Raw genomic sequence first — 21791 nt, 5'->3', positions numbered from 1 at the left:
GTCTGGGGTGAGACTTGTCCCTGAGGTTGATCTAGAAATCCTTCCAGCTCATTGTGCTCAACCACTACAGCTCCATTTAAACACCTCCTGATTCTGAAGCTTGAGTTACTTGGCCTTACTTGGTCAAGTGGAGTTAAACTTGAGTCAGTGATTCTCAGACTCTGGGGAACTTAGCAAACACACCAAGGCCCAGCCCTATCCTGCATCCACTGTCCCAGGCCTCCGTGTGCCTTAGCTTTCCGGGGGATTCAGACACAAATCGGGTTTGAGAACCTGCTTTCAGTGGTCATCTGGCACCCCACTCATGCACTCAGCTGGACGATTTCTTTCCTTCCTAGTCATTATTTCTAGAAGAAAGGCATAGCATGGAATATCCAAATTACTGGGTACACCAGAATTCAGTTTATTTGATTCTGTAATATGCATATGCTGAACCCTATGGAGCCACTAGTTTTGTAAGCTGCAGGGTTCTGTTTTGGTTTGTAATCTGCTGATTCTGTTGGGCTGGTAGAAAGGCTGGTCAGCATTTCTTGACCCATTATGTTGCTGGTGGCCCTCCACAGAGGAGAGAGAAGCTAGTCAGTCCAGAGACACACTTCTTGCTTCAGAGTCCTCAACCTTCTCGGGATATTGCAAGTTATCTGTGTTGTTTTATACCCTGAATTTGTGACATGTTTTCCATAGAACAGCCCCAAAGAGATTTTAATCTGTATGGCTCACGCTCTGAGTGCTGTGTCAGTACTGTGGACAGTGGGGGCTGTGGGAGAGGCCGGGCAGAGAACACCACGTGGGCGACCTTTCGCGGGTCAGAGCAGAGGCTGACTCCTGGCTTCCTGGGCCCAGGCAGAGCTGCCTGACGATGCCTCCTGGGTAGGGTGGGTAAGGGAGAGGCTTGGGTGCATCCCTCCTCTTTCAGGACAGGTGGGAGTCCTGACCCCTTAGTGTTCTCTCTTTCCTCATCAATCCCCACTGACCTGTAAACAGCTAGTGCTGAGAGTCAACACCCCCAAATCCGGTTGTCCGCCATGACATGGGGATGGAGCCATAGAAAGCTTGAAAGCTCCCAGCTTTTCCTCCTCCTCTTTTCCGTTCTCTCCTCATTTTCTTCCCTCTCCCCCGGTCCCTTCCTCTGTTTTCTCCTCCCATCTTCCTACTTTCTTCTTTTCTCCTCCCTTTATTCCTCTCTCTTTCTTTGAACCCCATTTCTTCCTCTTCCGGTTCCCTCCCAGAAGTCCCCTGCAGCCTCCCCACACGCTGTTCTGAGTGGTGTTGAGCTGCCCATAAGCTAACAGCCATCAGGACGGCCAGAGCCCAGGAACAAGCCCCGCGTGCTTCTGCCAGGGACCCCAGCTTCAGCTTGCTCCCCTCTCCCTGGTTTTTGTAGTCCTCATCCAGGACTAGGGAGACCCCTGGAGAAGAGCACTGGGCTGTCTGAAGTAGATATTCATTAGATGTCGGGGGAGCCACCTGCCAGCTGGCAGGGCTGGGGAGGACAGTGTGATCTGCCCAGGACTGCAGAGTGGCCTCAGTAGCCAGGACACTGCTGGCAGCGTTGGGCGATGGGAGGGGCAGGAATGTCAAGAACAGGATGCTCCCTCAGCTGATCCTGGGCAGCCCCTAGCGTCAACGCCTGGACTGCTTTCTCCTTCCCCAGACCGTGCTGAAATCAGTCCGCTGCTTCCGGAGCTGAGTCAGGTGGACCCTCTGTGGTCCTGTGCATTCACCCAAGGCCAACACTGTCACACAGGACGAAGTGGAGGCGGGAGGTGGAGTCACCGTGCACACGGGGCGGAGTGGAGGCAGGGAGGTGGAGTCACCGTGCACACGGGGCGTAGTGGAGGCAGGGAGGTGGAGTCACCGGGCACACGGGGCGGAGTGGAGGCAGGGAGGTGGAGTCACCGGGCACACGGGGCGGAGTGGAGGCAGGGAGGTGGAGATGGTAAAGAGTCTTCGGTGGAATCAGACATCTAAACAACACTTAGAAATTGGACTTTCCAGAAACATCCCTTTCTCTACCAACAATCTAAGGGCTGTTTGTTTCTGCTTCCTCATTGGCACCCCTATTCCACAGAATACTCTGTCCTCCGAGTGACGGGAACCCCCTCAGTGATTGGGACAGAACCCTGTGGGCTTCCTGGAGTTCCCCCAGGAGCAGCTTTGGCTGAGAGCAGGCTCTGGCATCCGAGGCAACCCCAAATTGGGCACCGTTGCTCCAAATAGCACAATTGTGTTCTCATCTTTCCTGTCTGGAAGGGACACAAGCTCTTTTTTGTACCTTCAGAACCAGGTCTGGCAGTGGGAGACAGGACAGCCAAGTTGAGGCAGCTCCAAAGACCCTGTTCTAACTGGCTTGTTTCTGCCGTGGTTTCTCCATTTGGGAAGAGCTAAATCCCGTCACACCCAATTTTTGATCACCTGCATTAAAGGAAGGGCAGAAAGGCATATAAGACAAAATACTGGGCAATCTAAAGTCACTTTAAAATGTTGTTCTGTCATGCAGTCAGAGATGAACAGTGGCGTTGGGCTAACAAAGATGTACCTGTCCCATGTTGTTCCTGTCACAGCAGGTACTGGGTCCCTCCTGGTGCCTTCTGCTGCACAGGGGCAGCTGTGGTGAGAGAGAAAGTTCCTCCCGAGGCAGATGAGTGCTAACCAGGCTTCCTTCTGGTGTCAAATGTCTAATTGACATACTTAGACTAGTCAGAAAGTCCCCTTGAATTTCCTGTATGTGCTCTAGAGTACACACGCTGTGATGTTGAGTGTACATGTGGATCACTTGTCCTCAAAGAGAGGTTCCATTTCACCTGGTGGCGTGAGAGCATGACCCAGGGCCCTTTCACCTGTGCGAGAGAGGAACCTTAACCTCCCAAGAACAGCTGCAGCCCCTCGGCCACCCTCCTCTTCATTCTTTTGCAGATCACTTTCCACCTTTAGCTTCAGATATACTCAAGCTGAAGGAGGCCTGGTGGTGCATCAGTTAAGCACTCAGCTGCTAACTGAAAGGTTGGCAATTCGAACCCACCAGTGGCTCTACTAGAGAAAGACCTGGCAATCTGCTCCCGTAAAGATGACAGCCAAGAAAACTCTATGGGGCAGTTCTGCTCTGTCACAGGGGGTCACTATGAGTCGAAAATCGACTAGACAGCATCCAACAACAATGTATCCAAGCTGACTTTCCAAAGGCAGGCTATGCCTTGTACAACATAGTCCATCCTCGTTCGGAATAATGGAAACCTCTCCAGTGGGTGTCAGGCAGATCTGAGGTGCAGCACAGTGCCAGTCCCAGAAGAGAACATGCACACCCCTTGCAATTAGTTGTAACAGGATTTGATCTGTCTTCAAATATGCAGATTTCCTGGCACAGCACCTCTCCTCCCTCAGGCGGCTGAACTGTGTTCTGGGCTTCTCCAGGCTGTTGGCTTGGCTTCCAGTCAGCCATACACCCTCCACCCACTGTGGGGACTGTCAAAACTTGAACCCAGTGGCTGACAGGGAGTGGTGGTAGAAGAGTGAAAAGCTGCTTAAGGACATTGGCCTGACTGTGCTCCCTTTTCCAAATTGTCCCTCTCACTGAAGATTAAATGCCCAAAGACTTAGTTACCCAACATTGCACCAAAGCCACTGATCTTTCTCCTTTAGGCCTGTCTTCACCCCAAGCCATTCTAGAGACCTCTGCATTTCCAGCTTAATAAGCAGCCGATTCCCAACCAAGCATAGAGCCCACATCTCACATTCTGTCTCTGCTGTCCCAAGCTCCCTTTCCAATCCCCAAGCTGGACCACGCCCTGTCTCCTCATTAGGAGGCCATTCTACCACCAGAGACGTCCAGGACAGCATGGCGGTGCCCACCCGGTCAGACTTGGGGGTGGGGTTGTTGCTGGTCAGCACAGGATTGCTGGGCACTCCCGAGGCCCCTCCCCCACTTCCTTGGTTGATGAAATGTTCTCTTGGACTGCCTTCTCCTTTCATTTACCTCCTGCCCTGCCACTTCGCTTCTGCTCCAGTGGGACTTTGCTCTTCTCCCCAGAGCTCACTAACCGTCCTTTTTCTTTAGCTTCCCCAAGAGCTTGCTGATCCAGAGCCCTGGAAACTGAGGCCTTTGCTGGGAAGGAGTTGTTCCAAAGACTTTTGTGGGACACCACTAATCCTTGTCTCTTTTGTTGGAAGACTAGTAGGACCAAACAATTACAGTTTAAGCCTGATTATTTTAATTAAAGAACAACTTATTTTATTATTGCCTTCTTTTGCAGGATTTAACCTTTTCTTCCTTTTTTGGGGCTGTTTTGTGTTGCTTGTTCTTCACCAAGCAGATTTCCTTTCCAAAAATGCCCCGTCTTTCCTTTGCAAAAGACCACTGGTGCTCGCCTCCGTTGTTTTTGTGGCTTTGCATTTCTGTTTCTCGCGCCCTGTTTATGCCTCCGTGACTTCTCCGTGGCTCCTGTTTGCTCACCCTCTTTTGTTTATTGCAGACCACCCCTATAATGACTCGTCCTTAAGAAACCACCCTGACATGTACAGTGGTGAGTTGCGGCGGTAACCTTGGGAGTAACCTTGCGTGTCCTAACCTCGGTTTGCCTAACCTGACTGATATCACGGTATTAACTCCTGCTGCCTCGAAGGTCTGACAGCTGGCCAGGCCAGGGTGCCCAGCTGGCACCTCCAGGAGGCTGCCCACCAGGAGGAAGGTGGCCAGTTTGGTAGTGTGAGATTGCCTACGTCGGGGGTATAGCCTCTAGTGTGCAAACCTCTAGTTGCTGAATTCTGGACAAGTTGTTCAAACCAGGGTAGGGCTTCAAAAGAGCTTTTTGAGGCTTTAGTAGAAACTTGGAGTCCCTGGGTGGTGCAAACAATTAACACTCAGCTACTAACCAAAAGGTTGACGGTTGGAGTCCACCCCGACTCGAGGTGCCTCGGAAGAAAGGCCTGGTGATCTACTTCCAAAAAAATCAACCATATGGAGCATGGTTCTACTCTGACTCCATGAGTTGGAGTTGACTCCATGGCAGCTGGTGTGAAACAGGAATCACTGTGGTTGCTCTTATCTTCAGGCTAGAGACTATCTAAGAATAGGTAAGTGCCCACAGTGAGGGGGACAGTGGAGTCTGGTTCCTACAGTAGTTTAAAAAGCACAGAAAGCTTTGTAGTGTGTGTTTACTTAACTCTTAGGTGTCTGGATGTGAATGGCCCTGCTTTGTAGACTAGCCTTAGTTACTGGGGTACCATTTCACAGCTAGGTCTCATGTCTCTTTAAAAATCTGTCTGGGAAGTATGAGTAAGAGCACAGCTCTGAGTTCATTTTCAAGGTAAGTATAAGTGACATTGGCCCATCTATTGTACTTCATCACCCATCCGTCTCTCTCCTCTGGTGGTGCATGCAAATCTGGCACTCACTATCCACACTCTTTCAAGTCCTGGAATAATTGCAGTGATGCATATTTCTAATTTATAGCACAGCTGGTTGCTCAATCTGATTAATAGGGCAGTTGGCTATTTCCACACCTGAGTTACCCCCCACCAAGGCTCAAGAATTTCTGGTTTTCCTTGAGTAGCCGTGGGAATCATCATTTGCTGGCTCTGGTGGGGCAGCTGGCCCCCATCATCAGTAATGCTTCAGAAGCTGAGGCTGCAGGTCCCCAGGGGGGTCATAATATAAACCATGATCGGTGTCTGGAATGGGGGATGGAAGCACAGAGCGCGAGTCAGGGAGAGAGGCACAGCCCCTAACTTGGCATCAAACGGCAGCACGACGCTGAGATTTTGCCAACAAGATTTACTGCCCGAGGAAGCAGGGGACGTTGGTTGGATTCTGGGTATTATTTGTTTTCAAGATAGTGGGGCCAATATCCATTGTGTCCAAAACCCCCCGAGTCCTGGTGTGGAATGTGCCTTTTTCTAAATCAGATTCCCTGTCATCTGTTATGGGAAGTAATCTTAAAGCTGTAGTATGTCAGAGCCAGAGGGTCCGTTAGAGACCATCTGGTCCAAGCTCCTCACTTTAGATAAAATAAACCATTCAGCGGAGCGTGCACATAGAGTTGTTTTATCAATGGGAGAAGTTTGAGTGATTTCAGCCGCTCCCTTACTTAACCAGTTTGTGACCAGTGGTAGCTATGATGACAAGAGAATGAATGGAAGTTATGGAAACTATACAGGGCTATGAAATCAAGCAAATCTCACAAGAGTTCACGTGGACATTGATCCCTTGTCCTCAGTCCGAGGTAGGATGGGGCTGACCTAAGTATGAATAAAGCTGAAAGGGTAGAAAGACAAAGTGAGACCCATGTTGAGCAAAAGACAGCTAATTTGACACTTCTAGAAAGAAACAGCAAGTGAAAAGGAAGGAAGAAGGATGAGGTCTCCTTCCAAATGGTCAGATCCTTCCTGCATGCAGGACAGGGACAGAGAGCCACAGTGCTGTGAAAAATGCCCAGTGCATCTCTCTGGCTGTGAAATATGACATGTCTCCTTTTGTAGCAGTAGGGCCACCCTATAATTACATGGGGTTCTGATGACTCCTACAGTGGGCTGGTGTCCTCTGAACATACACCAGATGCCACCTACTTGTAAGTGGCAGGGGGAAGCTGGTCTAAGATTGTGACTCCACCCAGGCAAGGAGACATGGTTGTTAAGGGTGTGCACTCTGAGGTAGACTGCCTTGGATTAAATCCCAGCTCCTTGGCATACTCATGGGCATACTCTTGCACAAGTCACTTAGTGTCTTAGACCATTTTTCATCTGCCAAATGGGTATATTACCTGCCTCATAGGATTGTTGTGAAGATTAAACAGGATAATGTACATATGGTTTCTAGCATGGTGTGGATGGAACACATTATTATTGCTTTATGTTACTTATTATTGGTATTAAATGGAGTGGTTTAGTGTTCACAATATCTTGTACAGTCATTCTGTGCTTCTGAAACTAAGGATGCAGAGAACTTGAAAAGAAGGCAAGAGGAAAAGGGCAGCCATAATTATGGAAAGAAAGTACTATGAAGGGAGAAATTTTAGATCAGGCTAAAGGAACAAAAGCTGTCCACATCCTCAGCTGTGCAGAGAACTGGGTCAGGATAAAAGCTCCAACTACAGCATGAGGGATTTGGATAGACTTGAGGAAGAAATTTTCTGAGTGAAAGATATCAAATGTTAATAGACAAACAGTCTTTCTCTTCTGGGATTGTTTAGTCAACTTCCCCAGAGCCAGAGAGGTGGATGGGATGTCACGGGTCCAGCCTCATGAATCTCTGGTTCTCAGTTCTGAGAATCAGAGCAGCAAAGGTGGTCTGGATCCAGGACCCAGCTGCCCCTAATGGCTGTCTTTGGTGGTGGTTCTTGGATCCATCTCATTCATTGAACCCTGTTTTCCTGTTAGCACTTGATAGAGGGGAGCAGCTAAGGTGTTGAGCAAGCGTGACCTTTCCCCTGTTGCAGGAGACAATTGAGAGGCATTATTCATTGGCCGTTCAAAGCCAGCATGGTTGAGGTGGTGTCATCTCCTGGTGCCCCCTGCAGATCAGATTCCCCTGGAAGCCCATAAGCCCACCCATGAGCCACAGCTTGTGAGAACAGGAGAAGACTATTTTGGGTCTGGAGGTCAGATGGACCTATGTGGGAAGCTCCTGCATCCACACAGGCATGAGCTTTAGCATCTGGATTCTGAGTTTGATTAGGTGTTAGGTTAGATCCCAGCCCTGAGGAACAGGAAGAGTAACAGAAATATCGTCAGGTTGCATGGGCTCTTCAGGGGTCCTATGACATCCAGGGAGACTGTTGTCTTCCACCATTTATAGAGTTTGATGTCGTCCTCCATCACCTTTGTCTCGAAGCCTGTTTCTGAGTCTACTCCTCCCAGGAAAGAAATTGTGCAGCCTCCCTTAGTGAGTGGCTCCCTAAACCACCATCAGGATTCCCAGTCATACATTTTCATGTGAATCCTGCTGCAGCCAATCATACTTCTTCATAATCTCCTCTTTGGGCCCAGCCTTCTCAACCTTAATGATATCATGTGTCACCCTGATTCCTCCTCTTCAAGCTCTCTGTGCCCTAAGAATCCAGTCGAGATGCCTCTGGAACCTCTTAATTCCCTCCTCTGCTTCTTGTTTTCCTAGCTTGGGCCTCAGTTCACCTAAGAGCCACTGAGAGGAGATTGAATCTTAGCTCAGACAGTGAGAAGAGAAAAACACAGTGGAAGAGTTTCACCAGTGCAGCCACAAAGACAAAAATATCCTTCTCCTTCACCTCTTTTGCCCTTGTGCTTTGGTTTTCTTTAGTATGAACGAAAAAGATATTGCCAAAGCTGACTGTCAGAAGGAGGGGCAAGTGAGGTGTCTATCGTTTAACCTCAGTGACCCACTCAGCCCCACATAACTCCAAAGCTTGCACCTTGAATGATATAAAATAAAGAAGCCATTTACCACCTACGGGGCCGGCTGTTCCTCTAGTGCACTGGCATGTTGCCCAACAGTCATGCCAACGTGCCTCGTTAGTGTTTTTAAGTGCCATGAAGGGAGAGGGAGGCCTCGTGACAATGGTTGAGGGCCAGTGGCAGTCCTCATGCCTGTTTTCAAAGCTCTTAACAGCAGGCTAAGACAGAACCTTCCTCTGATCAGGACCACAATAGACGGACCCTGATAGAATGGGAGAAAAATGTGAAACAGAACCTCATATTCCTAAAAAATATATATATAACTTACTAGACTGGTTGAGACTAGACTGCCCAAGACTATTGCCCTGAGATACTCTTTAAACTTTGAACCAAAACTAGCCTTGAGGTCACCTTTTAGCAAAATACCAGACTGGCACACAAAATAAAGAATATTACCTGTGAGTACTGTGCTCCTTTTGCAAATCACCTATGTAAGACTGAATGGTCAGCAATTACTTTAAAACAAAGATGAGAATGTAAGGGGACAGGGAAGCTAGATTAATGGAAACGAAACAACCAGAATGGAAATATTGAGAATGTTCATGCATTGTAAAGAATGTTACCAATGTCACTGAACAATTTGTGTAGAAATCATTTGAATGGGAACCTAAACTACTGTGTAAACCTTCACTGAAAATACAATAAAATATAATTTTTTTAAAAAAAGACATAACTTCCTCTGTTGCCAGCGTCCTGCATGGCACCTACTTTAGCACCTCAGGGTAAGAAGGGCCCATAGGATCAGCTCATCCAACTGGCCACCAGGGCCTGGCTATCTCCAAGGCATCACCATCAAGTGAGCATCCAGCCTCAGGTTGAAAACCTCGTTATCAGGAATTCGCTGCCCCCAAGGCAGCTGACTCCATCTTCAGATAGAAGAGGCAATCTAGAGTAGGTGTAAGAGCACCTACTTTGCAGCTAAATGGTATAGGATCCAAAACATAGCTAGCTTGTGACCTTTGGCGAGTCTGTTGACTTTGCTGAGCCTAGGTTTCCTCTGCTGAAAATGGAGGTAAGAATATCCCAGGTTTGTGGTGAGGATTGAACGTGATGTAGGTAGAGCTGTCAGCACAGCGTGGGGCCCATAGTGAACGCTCAATAAACAGTGGTCATTATTATTACCTCTGGCTTTTAGGATGTCCCTCCTTTTTTTTTTTTTTTAAGGAGCCCTGGTGGCACAGTGGTTAAGTGCTCGGCTGCTAACTGAAAGGTCAGCGATTTGAACCCACCAGCCGCTCTGTGGGACAAAGATGTGGCAGTCTGCTCCCGCAAAGATACAGCCTTGGAAACCCTATGGGGCAGTTCTACTATGTCCTATAGGGTCGCTACGAGTCGGAATCGACTCGTCAGCAGTGAGTTTGGTTTTTGGGGGGTTGGTCCCTTTTTTTGAGCTTTACCTTGTTTCCCAGTAGCTTCTCCTCCGGTGGGATAATTCTGTGGTTGCTAGCCCACCTCCTACAAATGAAGTATTGCTCTGACCTTTTTATAGCATGTCAAGGCACCCACAGCAGGACTTTGTGCTAATTTTTCCTCCTTTCCATCCTTAACGCTTTGCTGGTCGTGTGTGCTTGCGGTGCTGCGTGCTATGGTGTGAATTAAACGTCCACAGGGTTACATCGGTTTCTGCAGCTTTTGTCCCTGCATGGAAGGAGTATGCTGACTGCACTGGGACCTCTTCCATGTGATGCCGGGGTTCCCAGCTCTGGACAGACTCAGCAGCCTGACACAGGGGCCTCCTGCCCTGAGACCTCCTTCTCATGTGGCCCTTGACCTGTGCTGTCCTGACTGTTTTGGGGATTTGGTGGCAATGGGTGGGAGGACGCTGCTTTTTTGGTGTCAGGCTTCCTTGGTACTGAGAGCTGGATGCCACACAAGCTATAGGTATATGTAACCAATTAACCACGTAATGGATTAACGCCCCCCCTTCCCCCCCCCGCCGGTAGCCCCTGTTGTATATGTGGGTGCTGGCGGGACAGATGAGGACAACTGCAGAAAGAGGAATAAGGCGTGGGGTAAACTGGTGCTTGTTTTGTGTCCTCTCTCCTCCTTTAATCCATTCACCCCACAAACATTCGCCCAGCACCTGCCACGTGTCATGTATTGGGCCAGCAGCCTCTTGACCTCTGAGGTGGAAAAATGCATATGGCTCATCATTTCTTCTCCTGACAAAAGGATAGCATAGAAGCAAACTCTATGAAATACACTCCCCCAATAGCTAATGGGGGGAAGTTGGCGCCCCTAGAACAGGAGCCCCACTGGTCCAGCCAGGTACCAGCTAGCCCAACAAGCACCTTCAGTTTTCAGACTGGCAATACCCATGACACAGGCCCAGAGTTCCCACCAGCACCTGCCAGCATGAGTTCAGTCCCCAGAGAAATGCCTTGGTTCTCACTCCAGGCATCTCCGAGGATTCCCAGCTCCTAGTAGCTCCGCCTCCCTTCCATCTCTCACTTCTCCAGCTGAGTCTAAGCCCCATTAAACCTGTGGGCAGGCTCAGCTTATTTTTTTTATTTTTTATTTTTAACTCTTCTTGTTCATACCCACACACCTTTGGGCTGTAAGGTGCCTCTGCCGGTTTCCCCGTTTCCCGGGGGTTCCTGGTTGGAAACTCCTTGCTCTTCTCCCTTCCTGCCACTTTACCTTTTCCATAGAACTTTGCAGAGAGCTCTGGGAGACAGCTGAGGCTTAGGGGCGGTGGGGTGCACTTGCATGACCCCTTCCCCAGGGAGGCAATCAGCTGTCCTGAGCATGCCGGTCTCAGGGCGCCTTCTGGCCTTTTATAACTGCATTCATCTCGTTGATTCCAGGCAGGGGCTTCCTAGAGCCTAGCTGAATTGTAAATCACCTCTTCCATCTTGGCTGCCACTCTCCTCTCACTTCCCCCTTTCAGAATCTCACATCCAATTAACACCCTCCCCACCCCCCAGCCCCCTTCCAGAGTCATTAGTGAGGAAGCAGAATGGTTTTAGCCCAGAGTGATTTCCTGTCATCTCTGCTCATTAATTCTCTCCACGTCTTTGCTAAACCATTAATAACTCTCCCCATGTATCTGACTGTTCATGCGTCTTTGTGGCTTCATCCCAACTCCCTGTCTCCAGGGTCCCAAAGAGCAGGTCGTCTGTCCTGTGTCCCCATGCCTTCTCTTTCTTCCACATCCCTGACTGGGGGGCAGAGGGAGGACTGCCACTGACATGGTCTGTCCTGGGGCCCCCACACTGGCCTCCCAGATGCTCAGAGAGTGGACCCCCACTGCTTAGACACCCACCTGCCCTGCTACAGGGAAGACAATGTTGGCTGCACTCGGAGGGAAGCTGGGCTCCTCTTGGCAGGTCCTTTGGGAACATAGAGCTGCTCACACACGTGCTGGTGGGGTCCAGGAGCCCCGTGCTTCCTAACACACCCTCTTACTGATGCGCAGGCCCTGGGGGTGGTTTCAGCGGGGCACCTCCGAGGGTAAGGGGCTAGGCAAGGGGCGTGATGACATTTCTCTCCAGCCTGACAGCTTTGGCCTAGCTGGGTCGGCCCTCTGGAGAGGAGGCTCACAGGAGCTTGTTCTGTCCTCTTTCAGCCCGAGGAGTTGCAGAGAGAACACCCAGCTTCATGTATCCCCAGGGCACTGCGAGCAGTCAGATGGTGCTTCGTGGCATGGACCTCCTACTGGAGTGCATCGCCTCGGGGGTGTACGTACGGTCTGCACCCTCCCTTTGGGCCACTCTCCAGGAGACTGGGGCGGGGGCTTGTCCATGCTTTGCTCTTTTGAGGGGCATACCAGTAGTGCAGATTCCCTGAGTGACGCAACGGTTAAGCGCTTGACTACTAGCTGAAGGTTGGTGGTTCAAACCCACCCAAAGGCGCCTCAGAAGACAGGCCTGGCTGTATGCTTCCGAAAAGTCACAGGCTTAAAAACTCTATGGAGCAGTTCCACTCTGCCCACATGGGGTCACCATAAGTCTGAATCGACTGGACAGCAACTGACAGCCACCAGTAGTGCCGCAAAAAGCAGGTAACAGTCCTGGTGGAACAGGGCAGCTCCCTCACATCCTGGCGATCTCTTTTTTCTTTGCATAATGAGGAGAGGAGACGGTTAGAAATCCCATGTGTGTGAGAATGCTGAGTGACCTCAGATAAGTCCCTCAGGCTCTCTGTGGCCCAGCATGCCCCTCTGTGTAGGGAAGATCAGCTCTGGGAGAACCTGAATTCTCCTGGGCCCAAGTACACTTTTAGAGACCTGGGCATCTCCTGGGCCCAAGTACACTCTTAGAGACCTGGGCATCTCCTGGGCCCAAGTACACTCTTCGAGACCGGGGCATGCCAGACTCTGAAGAAGAGTAACAGGGCCACGTTTAGTGATGGATCTTTTGTTTCCTGCTTTGTCTCTCTCCTAGCCCAACACCAGACATCGCATGGTACAAGAAAGGTGGGGACCTCCCGTCTCACAAGGCCAAGTTTGAGAACTTTAACAAGGCTCTGCGCATCACCAACGTCTCCGAGGAGGACTCTGGGGAGTATTTCTGCCTGGCCTCCAACAAGATGGGCAGCATCCGGCACACGATCTCGGTGAGAGTAAAGGGTACGTTGTGTGTATTTCTCATTATGATTACTTTGCCAGCCCCAAACACCGTGACCGCCCCCTCCCTCTGAGAGTGGCTGGGGGGTGGAGTGAGTGGAGAACCTTCCAACACACTGGTTAGTGGTAACTGTGACCTTCCTTGGATGGTGTCACCCCTGGGTGTGTGTGTGAGAGAGATTGGAGGAGGATGGGGAAGGGAGGGCTGAGGGAAGGGAAGGAGACCCACCCCAACCATCGCTCAATTCTCCTTTGTGCCCGGGAACCCTCAGCAGGTGAATTTCCTCCCGTGGCCATTTGGGCCACGGTCTCAGTCTGTTCTTTCCTTCATTTTGCATTTCCGTTTGTGGGGTGTCGTCTTAGCCCTGTGTTGTCTGTGTGCTTGTGCATGGTGCTCTGCTTCTTTTTAAAAATGGGAAATCATAATGGCCCACATTATTTCTTTTTTAAAAAATCACTTCCCTTCTCCAAATGCAGAGATGGCCCAGCTAGGTGTCACAGGCAATAGAGGTCTCGCCTTTAGGGGGTGAACGAGTCACTTCTCAGCCTGGGGCAGGACGGATCATTGAGACGATGAGGTCTGAGACCACAGAACAAGAACTTCCTTAGCATCCAAGCAGCTGGTCCCATGACCTTGGTTTTAGCACCACACTCAAGCTAGGTGGTCCTCAACCTTTTTTGGAGTATGGAGGTCTTTGAGAATCTGATCCAAAGGACAAGATTCTCAGAAAAATACACATACCTACATTGTCACTGAATTTTCCAAACAATTGAAGAGGGTGGCCAGCTAAGAAGCTCTGCTCTAGCCAAAGTTCGGTGTCTAAAAGAAGGTCTGAGCTCACAGCAGCAACAGAATCTGGGGGGTTCCTGCGAAATCCATGGGGACCAACCCAGTGCCCACTTTACCACCTGCCGTGGGATGGTTCGAAACCTCGGTACACACCAACACTTACGCACCTTTGAAGCCTCCACCGCCCAGGCCTCCTGAGGGTTCAGATTTAGTAGGTCTCAGATGGGGCTCTAGCATCAGCATCTTTTAAAAGCTCCCAGGGGATTCTAATGAGCAGCCTGAGTTTAGAACTATTGTTCCGTGAACTCGAAATAGCCAAGTCAGTATCTGTGCTGTCAAACTGACCCAGCAGAGGCTGGACCAAGGCCTTCCTCTGGGCCTCATTTAGGACAAGCCTGTGGGGCAGGTGGCAAGCGCCTGGTGCTGGGACTCAGGCTCTCCTGCCTTCCTAGTGAAACCCATGGGTTTCCTCCCTGCTCGTTGCCGGCTGACTCCCCTGCCTGTGCCTGTCCTTGTCTTCCAGCTGCTCCCTACTGGCTGGACGAACCCAAGAACCTCATCCTGGCTCCTGGTGAGGACGGGAGACTAGTGTGTCGAGCCAATGGGAATCCCAAACCCACCGTCGAGTGGATGGTGAATGGGGAGCCTCTGCAATGTAAGTAATAAGCTGTTGTCCCACCGACCTTCTCGCTAGTCAGAGGCACCAGACCGCACCACTGTGAGCCTGCCCGGGTTGTCCTAGAGGTGGAGGAAAAGAGTAGCCAAGGTTCTCGGAGCAGCCTGTCTCTTTGGACATCTGAAGAGACAGAGACCTGCCTCCCCCACGAGAGAACGCGTTTAGGGGCTTTCTGCTCCCTTAACGACTTCTGGAGCCGTGCAGGGGATGGGGACTGCAGATTCAGTTTGGGGCTCTGAGTGATGACTGGGGCTTAGAAGGTAGAGGAGAGCTCAGTATCCCATTGTCATTGGTTACCAAAGTCCCACTCTGCTGAGGGCAAAATAAGAGGCAGGGTTATGCAACAATATGAAAGATAATGGTTGGATATGAAGAAGAACTTCCTCGTGAGAGCAGAGATGCACTAGTGCAGTTACTGAGTACACACTGACTTTGGGAAGATTTAGTCCTCCCTGGATGGATGGTATACGTGATCCCAAGGCCCCTTCCAGCCAGAGGTCTTGGTTAAGTTTTCACATCATATCCCTCCAGTTGTGTTTACTTTTTTAAATGTTTGGTCATTGTAAACAGTTATGTCAATCAAATGGGACAAAAAACAGATGAAGAGAACACAGAATCTAACTCAAGAACAGCAACCAACAGAAGCAGGTAGAAGCGACAGAGAGGCAGGGAAGAGGTAGAGAGGAGGGTGAGACTGCACAATTGAAGGCATTCATTGTGTGCCAGGCACCGTACGAGTTGCTGCATCATGCTATCGCTTCAATCTCAGATATTAACAATGAGGAAGCAAGGCTCTGATGGGGCAGTGAATTGCCCAAGAATACGTAGCTGGTAAGTGGTAAAGCTGTGGGTTGCTGTAGAATTGAACTCCCCTATAGTATCTAGTATTGAACATGCAGTTTCCTCAGGAAATATTATCCCCCTGGATACATGCAGAAGGAACCCTGATGGCGAAGTGGTTAAGGGCTCAACTGCTAACCAAGAGATCGGCTGTTCGAACCCACCAACTGCTCTGTGGGAGAAAGATGTGGCAGTCTGCTTCGGTAAAGATTACAGCCCTGGAAGCCCTATGGGGCAGTTCTACTCTGGCCTGTAGGATTGCTGTAAGTCAGAATCAACTTGACAGCAGTGGATTTGATTGGCTTTTTGGATATGTGCAGAGATATGGACACTTCTTGCCCTCTGTGGCGCTCCCATCCTAACAGCACTTTGGGGATATAAGGCAGGCAAAGGCTCCAAACGTTCCATCGCCATTAAACAAATCCAGAGCCTGGGACTTGCAGCTGAGCCTGGGCCCTGGAAAGGTCACCTGTCACCCTCCCCAGGGAAGCACTTAAGAGGAATGATTGGGAAGGAAGTTGGTTTCATGAAAATTGCAGGGCAAGGAGGCGTTGAAGTTGCTGGCATTGCCTTCCTCTGTGCTTTTTTGCTGAGTGGGGACTTGAGGAAGGATGATAAGGATGCAGACTTCATCTTCATTTGCCTTCTGCTGATGCCCCAGTTTTGGACTCAGAACTGCTATCTGTGGAGTGGCGCCCAGGAGGCCAGACTCTTTGGTCCTCCTTCGCCCAACTTCCCCTGTAGGTCTGAGTGATCCAGGATGAGTTCATGGGTTCTGTAAGCTGAGAATCCATTCCTAGCTCAGAAATCTTACAGAGGAAAGTCACCTTCTGGTGGTTAAAAATGATGCAAGTAGCAGTTCTTTACATTTCCAGAAAATTTTTGATAGCTCACTATCATTCTCTTATCGTAGCCTCCCTAAGAGTAGGGAAAGACAGGAGTGATTCGTCCCCATTTTACAGATGAAGGAAATGAGGTCCAGAGGGATTTGCCCCAGGCCCAGAATGACTGTGAACAGGACTAAGACCCTAGTCCTGTCCACTCCCCAGTCTCAGTTCTCTGCATCCTAAGCCAGCAGTAAGGATAAGCCAGGGGAGGAATATTCTCTCACTGTTTAGAATACATTTCTTGGGGATACCAGGGGAGCTTTGGCAAGTGTTAGATCTCTTTCCATTTTCAGCAGGTGTTGGCTTACGGGTTTAACTTTGGGATGGTTGGAGAGTGCTCAGAAAATGGAAAGGTAGCAGGCCTCCTCCATTTGTATATTGTTCTGTCCTTTTCAAAACACATTCAAGTATATGCACATTGGATTAAAATAACAATAACAGTAATTATCATTATTATGTTCTGGACCATTTGCTAATCACTTGATACATGCACAAAATCTCCTATCATCCTCATAAAATCTCCATGAGGTGCCATGTTATCCTTACTCTACAGACAAGGAAACTGAAGCTTAGAGGGATTAAATAGTGCTAGGAAGTGATATTGTTAAAATTCAAATTCCTTTCTGTTTCCAAAGCTTATGCTCTCAGCCCCCCTTCCCAGCTGTTATATGGGTCAAGCAGGCAGCCCTACTCCCACTGGAGAGAAGGAAAAATAGACTCCAAAAGGTTGGATGATAGGCCCAAAAGCACACAGCCGGGGCTGGGGGCGGGCTAGAAACCAGGTCTTCCTCCACGGCACCCTGGTCACACCAGGGAACCTGGCCAGAGCCCCTGGTGCTCTTCACCCTGCCTTCCCCCATTTCTCATGAGAAGCATCTCATTCTTATCTGTAGCGGCACCGCCCAACCCAAACCGTGAGGTGGCCGGGGACACCATCATCTTCCGCGACACGCAGATCAGCAGCAGGGCTGTGTACCAGTGCAACACCTCCAACGAGCATGGCTACCTGCTGGCCAACGCTTTCGTCAGTGTGCTGGGTGAGTGCACACCACGCAGCTCTCCGCCTCCGCTCACCTGCACTGAGTCTCCCTGGGATGCTATCTCATGGGGCCCACCTTGTTGCTGGGAGATTAGCCAGGCTGGGCAGGGACAAGGGGTGGTGGAATGGAGGTAGCGTGGAGACTGAAGATGAGATTTGTGGAAGGATGGAGGACTTAAAATCCAAAGAGCTGGATGTGTAGAAAGAGTTAATTCCGTCATAGAAGTCAATCTTTGTCCCCTTCCCACCCCCCGGAGAGAGAATGAGTGTGTCTCATCTCTTTGGTTGACTCGCCCTGGGTTTTCTGCTGGCTCTCAGGGTGGGAAATGATTCTGAATATATTTGCTGCACTCCCTCCATAGGGAGCGGATAATGGGAGTGGGTAGCTAGAAGATACCTTAGGGTTGTGGCGGGGCAGGTACAGAATCTGCTGGATAATTTGGGGAAACTCTGCAAAAGCTGGATTGGACGTAGGGTAGGTTGAAGGCAGATGGCTAAGCTTGCTCACCTAGTTCTGAGGGGCTTCTTAAAGGAGGGAAGTTGGTAGGGGAAGGTATCTCGGTGTTTGGAGAGCTGCTGTAGGGAGAAGGCATGTACAGATGAGACTGAGGGCAAGAAATGAGGGTTAGACTCCACACCCAAGAATTGCTTCTCTGGGAATTTCAGATGTGCCACCTCGGATGCTGTCGCCCCGGAACCAGCTCATCAGGGTGATCCTTTATAACCGGACTCGGCTGGACTGCCCGTTCTTTGGGTCCCCCATCCCCACACTCCGATGGTAAGTTCCAGGAGACCAGGCCCTCACTGGGGACATCTGTCTCACCCTTCTTATTCCTATACTGACTCATCACAGGTATTTGGCAAGACCTGGTGACTGGGTGGTGCAAATGGTTAAGCGTTTGACTACTAACTGAAAGGTTGGCAGTTCAAACCCACCCAGAGGTGCCTTGGAAGAAAGACCTGGTGATCTGCTTCCACAAGGTCACAGTCATGAAAACCTTATAGGGTGCAGTTCTACTCTGCAACGCATGGGGTCGCCATGAGTCCGAACTGACTCAACGGCAGCTGCTTTAGTTTTGGAGGGGAGACTTCCAAGGGTTTAAGCTGGAAGGAGCTTGGCAGATCATCTGGGTCAACCCCTCATTGTACAAGGAGGAAACTGAGGCTCAGAGAGGGACAGTACCTGCCAGGGTCACCCAGTGGTTGGAGGCAGCCCTGGCAGGAGAGCTCAGGGCTCCAGACTCCAAGCATGGGCTCTCTTGATTGCTTGCTGCCCCACTCCCCGGGCTGCTCCTTTCTCATTACGCGCTGTGTCCTGCTGCTCTGTTGTGAGGTTTAAGAATGGGCAGGGAAGCAACCTGGATGGTGGCAACTACCATGTCTATGAGAATGGCAGTCTGGAAATTAAGATGATCCGCAAAGAGGACCAAGGCATCTACACCTGTGTCGCCACCAACATCCTGGGCAAAGCTGAAAACCAAGTCCGCCTGGAGGTCAAAGGTAAGGGACCAGTCTCATAGGTAGGAGTGCGGCTGGGGCAAGGATGTGTCTCCTCGCAGTTATCCGTGTGTGATAGTCCCGAAAATGCACCACACCTGATGTTTAATCCCAGGTGGGGTTCTCCCTGTGCATCTGCATGCCTCCCCAAGGCTTCTAGCTGGCCCAGGGCTGGGAACGCCAAGCCATTTTATAATCAGCCTGGTCCAGATGGAATTAGAAGGGAAACTGGCTAACCATAGCAACTCCCCATTGCCACCTAAGAAATTGCAACCTGTATTCTGGACCCAGGGAGAAAGGGTTTTTGGATTATTTATACTTGGGATTATCCACCATTAGTACAACTGAATACAATTTCTGCCACCTTCCGTGATTGGCCCTAGGCCTCCAGGTATGCTTGTCACGCTGTGGGCCCACATGGGGGCGGTGGGCAGAGAATAAGTCAATGAAGGGTCCCTGGGTTTCCCCTCAGACCCCACCAGGATCTACCAGATGCCTGAGGACCAGGTGGCCAAGAAGGGCACCACAGTGCAGCTGCCATGTCGAGTGAAGCACGACCCCTCCCTGAAACTCACAGTCCACTGGCTGAAGGACGACGAGCCGCTCTATGTGGGAAACAGGTTTCCGTTCTTCCCTGCTCTCTCCCTGTGCTAGTTGGGTGATTTACTTTTCCCTCACTCTTGGTGACACACTGGAGAAGCCAGGGATAGGGAACCTGGGTCGCGCGTGTTCTGGGGAACAGCCGAGGAGACCGAGATGGGCTCCTTGACTCCTCCCCACGGCGGGGCAGATACCCTTCTTTCCCACCTCCCCCACATCCTCTCCCCCGTCAGCTTCCAGCCTCTCTCTCCTTCACCTCTTACCTCTCCCTCTTCTCTTTTTCGCACTCCTTTCTCTCTTTACTTCTTTTTTTCCTTTCCTTCTCTTTTGCTTCTTCCTTTCTTTTGATCCCCTCCCTTTCTGCACCACAGCCAGGACCTGGCTTTCCATCCTTGCAACCCTGCATGCAGTTCTCCTCGTCTCCAGTAGAGGGCAGGGAGAGCTGGCGTCATCTCTCCCTGCATCCTGGCTTCTCAAAAGTGGCGTAGGTAGTGGTGCTTCTCAACCCGTGTTGCACCCTGGAAGCTTGTAAATATACCCATGGCTACCCCATCCCCCTTCTCCTCACTGCGATTTAATTGGCGTGGGGGTAAAGCCCAGGCACCGATAGTGTTTAAAAGCGCCCCCAGGTGTTTCTAATGTGCGTCAGGGTTGAGAACTCTGGTCCGAGCCTCCTCCACAGGCTCTGTTCTCTGCTGCACCCTCTTCCTCCTCTGGGGCAGGTTGGGCAGGGGCACCAGCCGCTTGTAGCGATCATTCTGATTGTTTGCAGGGGATGTGCCCTGGGCTCAGGTGCAGGCACACTGGCCCTCGGTGGATGCTGACGGCTTTGTAGTTCCTTCTGGCCCTTTGGTGCCTTCTGCCCTCTGTGGGGACAGTTCAGAAGCAGCTGGGGCATGCCTGGCCTGGGCCTGGGTGCAGAGGATACCCAAGTCTGGGCTGAAGACAGAGCTAGAGATACGGGAAGAGAAGGATACCATTCCTCCTTTTGAGGGCGTGGGACGGTGGTGCCCTACTTTGGGAGGGTGCACGGCACAAGAAAGGCACAGAGACACAGCGTGTGGAGTTGGAGGACAGCGAACCCCGTTCTGGGCTGCTTTAGCTCCGCGCATTTTCTTCCTCCCTGCATTAAACACTGCAAGTGCTCCAGGTGACAGTGAAGACTTAGTGTTGACTGGAGTCCCATATTCCCTAGGAGGCTCTGGCTTCCCTCTTCTTCTGGCTGCCGATCCCCCTCCGGGGAGAAAGCAGCAGCAGTGCCCAGCGCGCCCCAGCCCCTCACTCTCTCCCCACCTGCCTCCTCCAAGCCCCGCCCCGGTGCCTTTGCAGGATGAAGAAAGAGGACGACTCCCTGACAATCTTTGGTGTAGCAGAGCGGGACCAGGGCAGCTACACATGCATTGCCAGCACCGAGCTGGACAAAGACCTGGCCAAGGCCTACCTCACCGTGCTAGGTAACTGCCGCTGCTCCTACTGGCACAGACCACCCTCCCCTACCCCTCCTCAGCAGCCAGGGAAGCAGTGGGCCTAAATGGTTCCAAGGGCCATGGCTGTGGTCAGCAGGCTGATGAGGTATGGTGATTGCTTGCCCTTTGATCTAAGGGTCAGGGGGCTGCCACTTTCAGAACAAGCTATGCAGGACAACTGACCTCCTGAGTTGAATGAATGCCCCCAAATCCTCAACTGAAGGGTGCCTGAATGATAGAGAGAAGGTGGGGAAGGGTTTCTCATTGTGATCATTTTTACCTCCTTTACAGCTAACTCGGTACCACTAAGTCAATTAAAACAGTTCCTAACTAAAGCAAGACTGAGTTTTGTGTTTGTCCTTCCAACAACCTCTGCTAGCCTTACTCCCCCTCCACCTGCCCCTGGTTTGTTTCATGGTGCAAGATGATCCGTGTCTCTTCCTGCCCTGGTGTCCAGGCCCAGTGGTAAATGCTAAATCATCCCAAGCTGAGGGGAAGGTAGCCTTTCCTTCCAAGGAAGCAACTCCCCTGTTATCTCTTCCCATCTCTGTCCTCTCACTGGGCGTCCTGCATCCATGCTGTCAGCTCAGTTGCTTTTGTCCCTTCTGCAGTGGGGAGGCACAGTTGCTGGGAAAGGTGAACCCGGGGACAAAAGTAATGTTGGAACGGGAAGAAAACAGAGATTCCACCACCAGTTGTGGCAAAAACCCAAGAAGGCCTCTGTAAGGGATGGGGGACTTTCCACGGAAGGGTGGGTGAAATCTTACCTGGAACATCTCCACCCAGGGGCAGCTGTTCAAGCCTCAGCTGCCTATTCCCATCCTTGCAGAACACCTTTAACCCTGGATAACCTGCTAACCTGGATAACCTGTCTTACCTTTGCAGCTGATCAGGCCACTCCAACTAACCGTTTGGCTGCCCTACCCAAAGGTAATTCATACTAATCACAGGCCCTCGCCCAGGGCCTGTCTAGGCATCTGAAAGGGTAGAGTCTAGAGGGAGGAG

General features: G+C 50.8%; 1 protein-coding gene across 7 annotated transcripts in view; it reads left to right on the top strand.

Moving 5' to 3' along the window:
- The window catches only part of NFASC (neurofascin), a 224241-nt gene that overhangs the window by 164816 nt on the left and 37634 nt on the right, over positions 1-21791 (top strand). For 2 of the 7 annotated variants that reach the window (XM_004375242.2, XM_004375241.1), the window contains exons 6-14: positions 4470-4520; positions 11993-12104; positions 12810-12994; positions 14305-14436; positions 17078-17221; positions 17890-18001; positions 18557-18723; positions 19193-19340; positions 20650-20774. In XM_004375242.2, coding sequence (XP_004375299.1) covers positions 4470-4520; positions 11993-12104; positions 12810-12994; positions 14305-14436; positions 17078-17221; positions 17890-18001; positions 18557-18723; positions 19193-19340; positions 20650-20774 — 1176 coding nt within the window. Of the gene's footprint in view, positions 1-4469; positions 4521-11992; positions 12105-12809; positions 12995-14304; positions 14437-17077; positions 17222-17889; positions 18002-18556; positions 18724-19192; positions 19341-20649; positions 21126-21671; positions 21717-21791 lie in introns of those variants that run through there. The other 5 variants (XM_004375239.2, XM_004375238.1, XM_004375244.1 and 2 more) reach the window with 3 other exon arrangements.

The sequence above is a fragment of the Trichechus manatus genome, unplaced genomic scaffold, assembly GCF_000243295.1.
Source record: "Trichechus manatus latirostris isolate Lorelei unplaced genomic scaffold, TriManLat1.0 scaffold00035, whole genome shotgun sequence".
Taxonomy (NCBI): Eukaryota; Metazoa; Chordata; class Mammalia; order Sirenia; family Trichechidae; genus Trichechus; species Trichechus manatus.
The sequence above is the reverse complement of the archived record's forward strand: the minus strand, read 5'-3'. Positions and strand labels throughout refer to the sequence as shown.